A 13993-nucleotide genomic window follows, 5' to 3' on the forward strand; every position below is an offset into this window, starting at 1 on the left:
GTTACTGAATCTGTTTCGTATTTGTGTTAATAAATCCTGTATGTCAGTTATATCAGGCTCCTGATGTTGTTATCATTAGACAAACAGTCTTCCATGAAAAACTGAGAACTGCTACTCTGCGTTGATTTGTTGGAAAAACACCAAGGAAAGAAAATGGCACACACTATAGTCTCATGAGCCACACACTCTCTGTCATACTCTCTACTGTTGTATTCCAAGATACTGCCCCCAGAAAATGCTACCTACTGATAGGACTGACCTTTCAGATTGTAACTGCATAGCAGAACAGAGTATTTGTTTTCTGTAGCAGTGTATGTGGAGTTGTTCAGTTTAATTAACTAAAATTCACATCATCTTTCTTTTAGATGTTTGCATTGAGGAATCTGATGAGAAGAAACAGCTAAATGTAGAAGTTCATAGTCCAGCAGATCCGCCCGCTTGGGGTAACAGTATTGTGAAAGTTCCATCTGGCATTTTTGATTGCAGTGGAAGGAAAAACAGTGGTGGTGAGTCACTGAAACAGAACTTGCTGAAGTCTTGAGCTTGTTGTGCTATAATGTTTTGCAACATCGTCAGTGCTACTAAAGAAATACTTCCAATAAAAGTGCAAATGTCTTAACAATATTTAGTTTCCACTATTATCCTTTTTAGATGATTTTTAAAAGAATTTATGGATATTAAGGTTGAAAACCAATAGCGCTCAGTAGATTGAACTCAAGGTCTTTCTTGTCCCACAATGACAAGTTTTAGTAATGTAATAGGAAACCAGGAGAACTAGAGTCTTTACTTTTGACTTTTGGTCACCTGAATGTTGGTGACCTTGGACAAGTCACATACATTCAGTGTCTTATGCTGCCAGTGTATAATCTGGGATCAGTACATATCTTCTCAGTGACACACAAGATTTATTTACAAATCTGGTGCTTTTTAATGAGGAAGACTAATGGATATATGGCAGACAAATCTTGGGGCTCTTTTTCTCCCTCCTTTTCTTATGCCTATCTTTGACTAAGGCGATGTAGTCCATGCTCAGTGGTCAGGTACAAAACAGCAGGACTTTTTAAGAGGGTTGTCAGCATTTAGTTTAATATCAAGGAGTTGAGTCTTAGACAAGAAATTGGTCAGATGTTTTATGACAGTTATGAGAAGAAGCAGCTGCATCAGTAGAACACTCAAATATTCTCAAGCAAGTGGGTATGATACATCCAGTGCTCTACTGGAATACTAATACAGTAGGATTTCTTTCCTTATGGAGATCATTAGAAGTAAAAAATTTTTGCTTACCTAACCTTTCTAAGGACATGTTGCTTTGAGGAAATGGGAACGTTTTTAGGATTTGTTAGTATCTTATACTTGCTGAATTTGTTGTTATTCAGTGTATTTCTATCATAAACAAAACCATACTTCTTTGTTGTGCCTGACCATTATACTTTTCTTCAGAATGAAGTATGGAATTTGATGTATGAATCTGTGAAGATAGATCAGAGGAAAAAATTAATTAGAACACAGAACTATAATTGTACTTTCCTTCAATCACTGAAGTATTACTTACTGTCTGCTAGGGGGAAAGCACAAGAAAAGAGGCAGAAGCCAGAAAAAGCTTCACAGAGTCAAAAGATAAGATTTTTGATCTTCAGGGTAACTTTGCATCCAGTAAAATAGTATGTTAATATCAGTTTAACTTTCTAATGGGACCTTGAGATTATGTTACTCACTGTCTTCTCAGTAGAAATGCTAGATGACTTCAGACAGCAACAGTTTTGATGGTTATGGATACCACATTAAAGCCATTTCTCTTTTAGAAACTGGTTCAAGCCTACTGTCCGTAACCCAGGATTCAGTTGAAGATGCAGTCTTTGGTGATGCTCCTCCTAAGAAGACAAGTGAGAAAGGACAGAAGAGGCAGAAACTATTTTCAGAGAGAAGCTGCAGTTTCAGCAGTGAAAGCAAAGCAGGAATGCTGTTGAAAAAAGGGAGCTTGGACTTGCATTCTAAAGAAATAGCAATAATGATGGGAGAAGATGCCAAGATTTTAACGGCAGCTTTATCTGGGGCCAAAACTTCACCCTGTAATACAAGTAAATCCTACGGCTTTGATAGTGCCGTTGACCAACAGGTTTCTGACAAAAATGGCACTTGGAGTTGTGTTACTGATAGTGATTGGGAATTGGAGCATAGAACTTTACCAGTGTTGGAGGAACCTGGGGAAGGGCAGGAACATCTTGAGAATGGAAGAAATGAAAATGTGACAATGGTAGAGGACATGAAAACTGAACAGGTAGCTGAGTCCAAAAACCAGAAAGTGGAATCCAAAGATGCAACTACTAAAAGGAATAGCTTTTATGGGGTGGTTAAGCCTATTGAAAGGGAAGATGTTGAAGTAGGCTTGGATCCTTTATCTTTGCTGGCTACTGACTGCATCCAACCAAGACTCCCAGAGGCTGAGGAAAAGCTAGTGTCACCAGTTGCAGCACGGAATTTGGCGGATGAAATTGAGAACTATATGAATCTCAAGAGCCCAATGAGTAGTAAGTTTCCCAGCATGGAACTGCACAAACCAGACAGGGAAACAGAAGCTTCTGGTACATTTAGTCACAACCAGGAAAGGAGGTCAAGCCTGCCTTTGGATCACATCCCACCACCCCCTGAGTCTTATGAAAATCACAGAAGTCCTTCTGTCTCTAGATCCAAAACATTTACTGGACGACCAAAACAACAAATGCATCCACGAGTTCAAAAGGAGCGATCTTCATCTTTGACAGGACTGAGTCGTTCTTCTCCGCATGGCTCCTTAGGATCAGTTGTAACAACTTTGTCCAATCTGAAGTTAGACAACATATTGTCTGGCCCAAAAATGGATGTCCTAAAATCAGGCATGAAACAGGCTGCCAGTGTGGCCAGCAAGATGTGGGGAGTTGTAACTTCAGCATATAGCTACTCAGATGATGAGGCAAGTATTTTTCAAAAATAAAAAATTTTGGTAGAGAAAATTAAGAGTGCTAACTTCTGTGCCCAGAAGGTTCCTTCACGACATTGTGTTTTTATTAAGTAATGAATTTTATTAGCTAATTTTAAAAATATATATTTATGTTGGAGTTTTCTGCTGGCACTGAAAAAGTTTTCAGGTGAAAGTGAATTAAATGGTCCTGATGTAGTGAACTCAAAGCTCAACATGTTATGTTCTCAATATTTCTTTCCTACACTTGTAGCTATATTTATTTTCAAAGAAACTGCCCCAGGAAATGCCAGTAAGAACAACATTATTTAATCTTAAACTATACAGTATTGCTTTAAAAAAAAAAAAAAAGTGAAAAATTGAATTCCACAAGCCTAAGAAGTCAGGTTATTGACTATTAAAGCTGCATGCAATAAAAGATGGCTCAAGCTCTAGTAAATACACTATTCAGGAATTTGGTAATTAAATGTTGAAGTTCCTGTGTGAGCACACTTAATAAAGAGTCATCTTCAGTTTTAAACATTTTAGAATGTAAGAGATGGATATTATAATGTAATCCTTTTCTGTATACATCTTACTACTGTACTTCCAAAAGTACTTGTCTGTCTTTGGAAACACTTCTTTTTGATTTGGTTAACACTTTTATCTGGTACTTTGCTCTGTAAGGATTTGTGTTTTCTCTCGAGGCTGATAAGACAGAAACAGTTTGTTTCTTTTTTCAAATTCTGCCACCAGCCTCATCTCCTTGTACGACTGGGTGACAAGACTGGTAGACAAGGGAAAGGCTGTTGATGTAGTCTACCTAGACTTCAGCAAAGCCTTTGACACAGTCTCTCACAGTATTCTTCTGGGGAAACTAGCTGCCCGTGGCCTGGACAGGTATACTCTTCTTTACACAAGGAACTGGCTAGAGGGCTGTGCCCAACAGGTAGTGGTTAATGGAGCTAAGTCCAGCTGGCTATCTGTTAAAAGTGGTGTCTCCCAGGGGTCGGTACTGGGGCCCATCTTGTTTAATATCTTTACTGATGACCTAGATGAGGGGATTGAGTGCACCCTCAGCAAGTTTGCAGATGACACCAAGTTGGGAGGTAGTGTTGATCTCCCTGAGGGGCCTGAAGGGAGGCCCTTCAGAGGAATCTGGATGAGCTGGATTGCTGGGCTGAGGTGAATGGGATGAGGTTCATCAAGGCCACAACAACCCCATGCAGCGCTACAGGCTGAGGTGGCTGAGGATGACTGTGAAGAGGAAAGGAACCTGGGGGTGTTGGTTGAACATGAGCTGACAGTGTGCCCAGGTGGCCAAGAGGGCCAACGGCGTCGTGGCCTGCATTAGAAATAGCGTGGCCAGCAGGAGTAGAGAGGTAATCATTCCTCCGTACACAGCACTGATGAGGCCACACCTCGAGTACTGTGTTCAGTTTTGGGCCCCTCACTACAAGAAAAACATTGAGGCCTTGGAACATGTCCAGAGAAGGGCAACAAAACTGGTGAGGGGTCTGGAGCACAAGTCTTATGAGGAGTGGCTGAGGGAGCTGGGATTGTTTAGCCTGGAGAAGAGGAGGCTCAGGGGAGACCTCATTGCGCTCTACAACTTCCTGAAGGGAGGCTGTGATGAGGAGGGGTTTGGCCTCTTCTCAACAAACAGGATCCAAGGAAATAGCCACAAGTTGTGCTGTCGTCTCTGGCAATGTTCAAGAGGCATCTGGATGAGGAGCTATAAGATACGGTTTAGTGCTTGTGGTAGTAAGGGTGATGGGAGGACAGTTGGACTAGATGATCTTGAAGGTCGTTTCCAACCTTGTGATTCTATGATTCCATGATTCCCCATCTCTGTAAGAAATGGGAAGAGAGGAAATAGCTGCGTAGTTTTATTTCTACTTGAAACACATTTAACTGATGTTGCTAATATGGTCTTTTCTGCTAAATAAAAAAATACATTTCTCTTTTTTTGACCAGTTATTGCCTATATTTTTCCAATAATAATAAATACTAATGGTTCTTTTCAGAGATCTTTTACTTCTTTGGGTTTTTTGTTTTGTTTCATTTAAGTAATGGCCTAGGTTTTCTTCACGGTCTTTTTTTGTTATGTTGACCCACTCCTTAGAATTTTGGTGAAGGGAACATAATAATTCCCTTAATTTATTGCATTTTCTGTTACTCCGTGTTTGTTTGTTTGTTTGTTTGTTTGTTTTTCCCATTCTCTCCTTGTTTCTCCTGTAGCAAAGTATTTTTTTCTGTTTTGTCAATATAGAGGAAGGTTGTCTACATGTATCTTTCATGTAAAAATAATAGTAACTTAATTATCGATGAAGATAAAGATGGAATTAAATTAACCTAAAAATGTGCTGATTTTTCTTTTTAATATTAAAGGAAGAAAACGGTCCAGGAGACTTCAACTTCCCTGCTGGTTTTGAAGATAGTATTTTAGGGGATAATCTGTCATCAAGAACTGGAGTCCCAGGACTAATTGCAAATGAGCTTGCACAAAGCACTACTAGTCTTGGCAGTAGCAGTAGCAGTGGAGAAGCAGGAAGACAACATTACAGTGCAGGTGATTTTTTTTTCTCCAAAATCTGTTTATTAATATAACAATTGAGTGAAACTTTTATGTCTGAAATCATTTAGAACAACAGAAGCAGTGTTACCATAAACTGAAATCGTTTCAAGTTCTTAAAATAAGCACAGACTTGTTATTTATTTCATAAATTCCATTCATTTGCAGTAGTAAATAGCTAATCCTTCTCTTTGCTGAATATATAAAATGCTGATACAAAACACAGGACTTAACTGTAAAATAATTCCTCTATATTCAAGAACTGCAAATAGTTGCATAACAAATGGAGGCAAAACCACCAGCATTCATGTGGAATAGGAGTTACTGAATGCAGACTTGATTTGAAGGAAAATAATTGACAAATATATACCTGTAAGCCAAACTGCTTTTTTTTTTTTTTTTTTTCCTCAGACCCCAAACTGGTTGAATTAGATCTAATCATTTTCAATTCAGATTTGACTCTTAATCTGTGGGAAAAAAAAATGTGTTGCAGAAGCATCTTCATGTTTGTTTTAGCTATCTGTTGTAATTTAATGATGTAAGTATGATAAATTCCACGTACATCAAGAGAGGAAGAGGACTTGTCATAAGATGGTCCTTTCTAGCAAAATCTGTTAGAAATGTTAAGTCTGAAGATTAATTTTCTAATCCCAGTGAGTTGAGAAGGTAGTAAGAACTAACGAACTGTTTCAGCTGTCCAGGGTATGTAAATTTGTTCACAAATTTTATACAAAGAAGCAAAGGAACCTTCTTCAAGGTGGCTCTAGTAGGGATTTTAGTCAGAGGAGATTTTGACTGTTACTCAAAGTAATGCTGATAGCAAATGCTTAGTTAAACAGATTCCAACCATTTACTTTTGGTATTCCAGCTGTTTTTCCTCTTCTCGTTAAAGCTCATAACTCTGAACCGTAGCCTTAAAGAAGAAAAACTATTTGTTTTATGGCAATGTTAGCCAGGGAATACTTAACCACAGTACTGGCAATGTGATACCGTGCGTCTCCCCTGGTGCTATGCTTCTGTTTGTTATTTACATACAGATGCATTGTTCAAGAAATGCTGAACACCTTTTCTAGATTATGTATATTGAGCAGTCTTGCCTGCCCCTTGCCATCCTTTGTTCTCTATATTTTCAGATTTTTTTTCACTGTTGCTTTTTCATTTTACCTGACTGTTCCATATTATTAGACAAAAACAAGTTTGAAATGTTAATCAAAATATCATTGTATGTTGCAATTCTAGTAAAGTTACAGAGCTATGCACTTCTTTTGAGATCTGGTACCTGTTTCTGTCTTGGCTAAATAGAAGTTCTGTTTTGGAATTGTTCCTTTCTTTTCTTGAATGGAGACCTGAACTACTCTTTCCTGTGCAGGTGAAGTTTCATTCCCAAGAAGTATGAAAGTTCCAGATTCTGAGAAGTCAGAGCTCAGCTCTTCTCATAACACAAGTTTATCCAGCATTTTCCAGAACTATGCAATGGAGGTAAGATTAATACGTTCATAAATTAAAGATACAATTACTTGGTATGATTATGTGAATTAACTATCTGTTCAGTTGGATTGCAGTTGAATTTTTCCTTATAAACATTTCTGCATGTTTATGCTGCAGAGGGGCTTGATGTGACATCAACACTTTGAAAAAGTGTTTCAAGTGCTTTTATGAATGTTTCATTTAGAGAGAAGATAGTTTAGGAAAAAAAGGTTAAAACTTGATGAACAGCAGAAGTTTGTATGAAAATAGGTCTCCTTTTCCTTTCAAACTCTCTTTTCCTTTAAGAAAATTATTTATTTCTACTAGATAATTGTGGTGGGTTGTCTCTACATGTCTCTAAACCCCTTTATCCACTCATTCCACCTCATTAGAATGAAGGAGAGAATCTGAAGGGAAGAAACAAAAAAAAAAAAATTGAGGGTCAAGATGAGGACAGTTTACAGAATCACAGAATGGCCAGGGTTGGAAGGGACGTCAAGGATCTTGAATCTCCAACCCCCCCACCACATGCAGGGCCACCAATCTCCACATTTAATACTAGACCAGGCTGCCCTGGGCCCCATCCAACCTGGTCTTGAACACCTCCATCCACAACCTCTCTGGGCAGCTTGTTCCATCACCTCACCACTCTCTGTAAAGAATTTCTCCCTGACATCCAACCTAAATCTTCCCTCCCTCAACTTAAAACCATTTCCCCTGTTGTCCACCCTTCTAAAGAGTTGACTCCCTCCTGTTTATAGGCGCTGTTTGGGTACTAGAAGTCACCCCGCAGCCTTCTTTTCTACAAGCTGAACAAGCCCAGCTCCCTCAGCCTGTCTTTGTAGAGAAGGTGCTCCAGCCCTGTGATCATCCTTGTGGCTCTCCTATGGAGTATCTCCAACAGTTAACAGTTTAATAAAAGTTATATTATTTCTTAACTGGGGAGAAAAAAAAGAGAAGAGGAAACAAACAAGTGATGCTGACTCTCAGTCACTCACCACCAGGAGACTATTGCTCCCTATGCAGCAGCTACCTTAGAAAAGCTATTCATCACACCCAGTTTTTTTGCTGAGGATGGTATCATGTAAGATGGAGTATCTCCTGCTGTGTCCTCCTCCAGTCTCTTGCTCACCTCTGCCTACTTGCTGGGGTAGCAGAGAGAGGGACAAGAAAAAAAAAGGCATTGGTGGTGTGTGAGCTCTGGACAGCAACAGTTAAAATGTTGATGTGTAATCAACGTTATGTTGTTCATAAATTAAAAATTCAGGACAATAAGGGCTGCTATGGAGAGAAAAAAAAAATTCTGTACCAGACTAGCACTGTACAATGACATGGTTTGCCTCTCTATTTCAATTTTTGCTTGTAGATACATTCAGAGTTCAAACAATAGACAACAGTCACTTCATCAAGCCTTGATCACTTCTCTGTAGTGTTGTTTTCTTTAGGTCCCATGTAATTGTCTTTTATGTTTGATGGGCATACCTAGGCAACTTATGTAAGGTGCTACCTTACAATTCTATATATAAACTATATTTTTTATATAGAAGAAAAATGTTGCTGTTGATCTAAGTATTACATTATGTGTTTGGTGGTGTCTTTTGTTACTTCCTGTGCAAATGAAACGAAGTAAGGGGAAGCCTGTAAAAGAGCTATTATAAATCATTTTTCAGCTACTGCAGTAGTATTTTTGAGCATATTTTCTCCAGTTCTCGATCTAGTTTAGTAATTAGACTTTTACAGGGTAAGAACTAACCATCTGTTTTTTCCATCACAAAGGTTTCTTTTTAATTTCTACTTTTGTGGAAACATTGATTTGCAGTTTGTATATGCTGATGCCTTCACAGTAGTGAGCAATTGCAAATGGTGAATTTGTGTTATGCTTCTTCTAGCTCTCAAAATACTTAACCAAAATGATTACTGTTTGCCTTTCATAGTAGAAGTTATGAGGAGAAGATAACTTGAGTATAGTCAGTAGCAGCAATAAATTCAAGTCTCTAAACTGGTGTTCTATACTTCTGTGATTAACAGGAAATCAAAATGAGCCTTGCTTTACTTAGCAACTTGAAGAGAAAAAAAAAAAAAGGGGGAGTGGGAGTGGAGAGAGAGGGGGAGAGAGATGGACAGAGAAAGAGGGTTCTCAGACTTGGGAGTGGGGTTCTCAGACTCTTGGAGCACAGAATCCAGAATGATCCAGAAGTCGTGCCTAAGCTTTTCTCAGGCATCCTTTTATGCCTGCTAGATTTGCAGGGTCTGCATGCTTGGCATGCCTGCAGTCACATCTACAATATCTGTTGGTCACTTCTAAAGGTCATTCTGTCTCCCTTGAGCAATGGAGTTTTGGCCAGACCAAGGCCATCCTGTTTTGTCAGAACTTCCTCCTCCAACCCCATCTTTAGTCATTAACGCATTGTCATAGTCTTACCTATATGTGTTTGAGGTAGTTCTAAGCACGCCACAGATGAAGAGAAAAGAGAAATAGTATTCTGGAGTTTAATATAGTATTGTCATAAGGGATGTAATTATTACAGACAGAAAAATACCTGGAATCCACATTTATGAACTGTCTCCCCCATCCCATGAATTGCAAAAAAAGCTTGTCAGGGAACCAGTTTAGGATCCAAGAATTCAGTCCCACAATTGCAGTGATTTCTCAGTTAGCACTGTCCTCCTCACCAAGATTTGAACGTCTCACAGGTCATCTTTGATAGTGTTGATTTGTGCATAATGCATGGAAAATAAGAAAGAGAACAAGCAGACTTTACGTATGAAAATGGAATACAAAGTAGAAGCAACACAATAATAATTACAATTCCAAGAAGCAATACTAACCATCCTTTGGATGAAAGTATAAAAACACAAAAGAATTTCTCTTACTACCCTCCATCATCATTCTGTTGGAGGTGTTGAATAATGTCTTTTAATGACATTGAGATTGGTTTTAATGAGATTGTTTTAGATGGCAACTGATTCATTGCATATATTTAAACAACCCATCCATACAAAATCATGACACCTGTGATTATGCTACAGTAGCAAGCAGTATATTACCAGTTTATTTACAATCTGAGTTTACAAGAGATCATTAAAAGTAAAAACAGAAATGCAATTCTTATAAAAACTGATAGTCCCTGAAGATGCTCTGATTCAGCATACAATAGCCCTTGTCTTCAGATGCATTCCACTGTGTACAGGAATCTGGGATTACTGTAATGCAAACAGATATTGAAGCTCAGTTGCAGCCAGATTGGCAGTGATGATTTAATGCATTCAAACGAGACATCGGCTGTGTTGTTCATTAAATCCTTGGGAATGCTCTTCTCAATTCCTTCAGTCCATGATATAATTTTTCTTGTCCCCAGGGATTCAGAGAGAGAGTGATTTTCCTGCAGTTCTATTCTCCTAACAGCTGGCTTAGATTTAACATAATTCCCCATGATTCCTATCCTTCTGTATAGTTTATCAACTCCTGGGCTGTTTTTCCCTAGTTCATGGTCTCTCTTTATCCAGGTTGCAAGGCCAGCACATTCCACAAACAGTCCTTATAATTGAACTGCATATAGAATCATAGAATCACGAACGTTGGAAGAGACCTCCAAGATCATCCATTCCAACCATCCACCAATCACCAAATGCCACTAAATCATGTCCCCCAGTTACAACATCCAAATGTTTCTTGAACACCTCCAGGGACAGTGACTCCCTGGGCAGTCTGTTCCAGCTCCCAACCACTGTGTTGGAGAAGTATTTTTTTAATGTCCAACCTCAAACTCCCCAGCACAGCTTGAGGCCATTCCCTGTAATAATATTGGCAATTACATGGGAGAAGATGCCAACTCCCGCCTCTCCACAACCTCCTCTAAGTTGTAGAGAGCAATAAGGTCTCCCCTGAGCATCTTCTTCTGCAGACTGAACAATACCAGCTCCTCCAGCCCCTTCTCATAAGATTTGTGCTCCAGACTCCTCACCAGCTTTGTTGCCCTTCTCTGGACATATTCCAAGGCCTCAGTGTCTGCCTTGTAGTGAGGGGCCAAAAATTGAACACAGTAATCCAGCTGCAGCCTCACTAGGGCTGAATGCAGTGGAGTGATCACTTTGCTGCTCCTTCTGGCAATACTGTTTCTGATACAATCCATGATGTCATTGGCCTTCTTGGCCACCAGGGCACAGTTCTGACTCATGTTCAGCCAAGCGTCAACCAATATGCCCAGGTTCATTTTCCCTGTGCAGTCTTCCATCCACTCTGGACCAAGTCTATAGTATTGCCTGGTGTTGTTGTGGCCAAAGTGCAAGACTTGGCACTTGGACTCGTTGAAATTCATCCCATTGGCCTCAGCCTGGCTGTTCAGATCCCTCTTCAGAGTCTTCCTATACCCGGGCAGATCAGCACTTCCTCCCAACTTGAGGCCATTTGCAAACTTACTGAGGGTGCACTCAATCCCCTCATCTAGGCCATCAATAAGACTATTAGACAGGACAAGCCCCACTACAGACCCCTGGGGAACACCACCCATGACCAGCTGGATGTGACTTCACTTACCACTGCTCTCTGTGGCCCAGCCCTCCAGCCAGTTCTTTACCCTGCAAAAAATGTATCTGTCCAAGCCACGGGCTGCTAGCTTTTCCAGGAGAGTATTGTGGGAGACAGAGTCAAAGGCTTTGCTGAAGTCTAGATTGACTGTGTCAACAGTCTTTCTCTCGTCCACATCATGTGGGTCATGCAATCATAGAAGGTTGGTCAAACAGGACCTGCCTTTCATGAACCTATTCTGGCTAGGCCTATCCCCCAGTTGTCCCACACATACTATATGATCTCCCTTAAAATGACCTGCTCCATCACCTTTTTTGGAATCAGTGTCAGGCTGACAGGCCCATAGTTTCCCAGATTCTCTTTACAACCTTTCTTGCAGATGGGAGTCATGTTGGAAAGCCTTCAATCCTCTGTGATCTCTCTGGTTGACCAGGAATGCTGATAGATGGTGGAAAGCAGCTTTGCTATCATCTCTGCCAGCTCCTGCAGCACCCCCAGGTGGATCCCAGCTGGCCCCATGGACTTGTAGCAGTCCACATAGAGTAGTAGGTCTCTAACAATTTCCACCTGAATCATAGGGGGTTTATTTTGCTCCTCATTCAAGGCTTTGGGGGTATAGTACCCTAAGGATAATTTGTCTGACTTTTAAAGACGGGTGTAAAGAATGTATTGAGGCCCTCAGCCTTTCCGTTATCCTCAGTGGTCATATTCCCCACCGCATCCAGTAAAGGATGGAGGTTCTCCTTAGCCCTCCTCTTACTGTTAATGTATTTGTAAAAAAAAGTATTTTGTTCTCTTCTATCCCAGCAGCCAAGTTGAGTTCAAGCTGGGCTTTTGCCTTTCTGTTTTTTCTCCCTGCACATCCTAACAACTTCTTTGTATTCTGCTCAAATTGCCTGTCCCTTCTTCCACAGGAGGAAGATTATCCTTTTCCCCTGGAGCCTCAGAAAAACCTCCCTATTCATCCATGCATGTCTTCTTCCCTGCCAGCTCATCTTGCAGCACAGGGGCACAGTCTGCTCCTGTGCCTTTAAGACTTCTTTCTTGAGGAGCATCTAGCCTTCTTGGACCCCATTACCCTTCAGGACTGAATCCCAAGGGACTCTCCCTATCAGCATGTTCAGTTCCAAGTCCACCCTGTGGAAGTCCAAGTTAGCAATTTTGCAGCCCCCCCTCCTGACTTTACCAAGAATCGAGAACTCTACTATTTCATGGTCTCTCTGTCCGAGACCGCTTCTGACCTTCATGTCCCCCACCAGTCCTTTTCTGTTTGTGACCAGCAGGTCTTGCAGGGCACCTCCCCTGCTAGACTCTCTTACCAACAGCATCAAGAAGTTATTTTTAATATGCAGTTGAAACCTCCTAGACTGTTTCTTCTGTGTTGCTATTGTGTTTCCAACATACATCTGGGAAGGTGAAGTCACTCATGAGAACAGGAGCGGGTGATTGTGCAACTTCTGCCAGCTGTCCATAGAATGCCTCATCTGTCACTTCATCATGGTTAAGCAGTCCGTAACAGACATCCACCAGGATGTTTACCTTGTGGGCCCTTCCCCTGATCCTTATCCATATAGACTTAACCTTATCATTCCCAGTTCCAAACTCAGCAGCATCAAAGCACTCTCTAACACAGAGCCACACCACCACCTTCCCTTCTGAAGAGCTTACAGCCATCCACTGAAGCACTCCAGTCGTGGGGGCAATCTCACCACATTTCTGTAATGGCAGCTAAGTCATAGTTTGCCTGCCACACAGTGGCCTCCAGCTTCTCCTATTTGTTGCCCACACTGTATGCATTGTTGTAGATGCACTTCAGCTGAGCCCCTTACTCACCCTCAACCCTGTCATTCTTCCTCTAGGCTCATCTCGACCAGACCTGGTTTTATCCCCTTCTCCCTTCATGTCTAGTTGAAAGCCCTCAGCTTTGAAGTATCTGGCAGACCCAGAGCTGGGAGCTTTTTTTTATAGGGATTAAGTACAAATAACACAGGAGAAGGCTGTTGCTAGACTAAACACCTATCGTGCATTGATTGGAAACAGCTCTTTGCAAACTTTCTATCAAACAATTTACAGCTGGGGTCTCAATACACCTTTTTCAAGGGTGTCAGCAGAATAAGCAGCCCATTTATTTAAGGAACAAGATTCTGATGGATCATTGGTATTTGAGAAAAATTCAGGCCCCCAGTATCCCTGTGCATCATCTTTTGAAAGCAAGACTTGATCTCTGCCAGTCAGTAATACTCTCCACACATACACTGTCTCAGTTTCTTCAGTTAACTTCTTATATCTCTTCAGGGTATTTGGGGCTTTTCAGCCTGGAGAAGTCTGCAAGGTGACCTGATAGCAGCCTTTCAGGAAAGAAGGGGGCTCTTTAGCAGGGTCTGTGGTGATAGAACAAGGGGAAATGGCTTCAGACTCAAAGGGGGTGGACAGGTAAGATGTTAGGAGAAAATCTTTAGGCAGGCTGGAAAATCTGGTTTGCTTTCTG

General features: G+C 40.8%; 1 protein-coding gene across 3 annotated transcripts in view; it reads left to right on the forward strand.

Annotated features, from left to right (window-relative positions):
- Nucleotides 1-13993, forward strand: part of DENND4C (DENN domain containing 4C) — an 80156-nt gene that overhangs the window by 50957 nt on the left and 15206 nt on the right. For all 3 annotated transcript variants that reach the window (XM_042877358.1, XM_042877360.1, XM_042877359.1), the window contains 4 exons: nt 366-506; nt 1803-2950; nt 5327-5507; nt 6880-6989. In XM_042877358.1, coding sequence (XP_042733292.1) covers nt 366-506; nt 1803-2950; nt 5327-5507; nt 6880-6989 — 1580 coding nt within the window. The remainder of the gene's footprint in view (nt 1-365; nt 507-1802; nt 2951-5326; nt 5508-6879; nt 6990-13993) is intronic.

Source organism: Lagopus leucura, unplaced genomic scaffold, assembly GCF_019238085.1.
Source record: "Lagopus leucura isolate 7727_CA_CO unplaced genomic scaffold, USGS_WTPT01 Super-Scaffold_100018, whole genome shotgun sequence".
NCBI classification, from domain to species: Eukaryota; Metazoa; Chordata; class Aves; order Galliformes; family Phasianidae; genus Lagopus; species Lagopus leucura.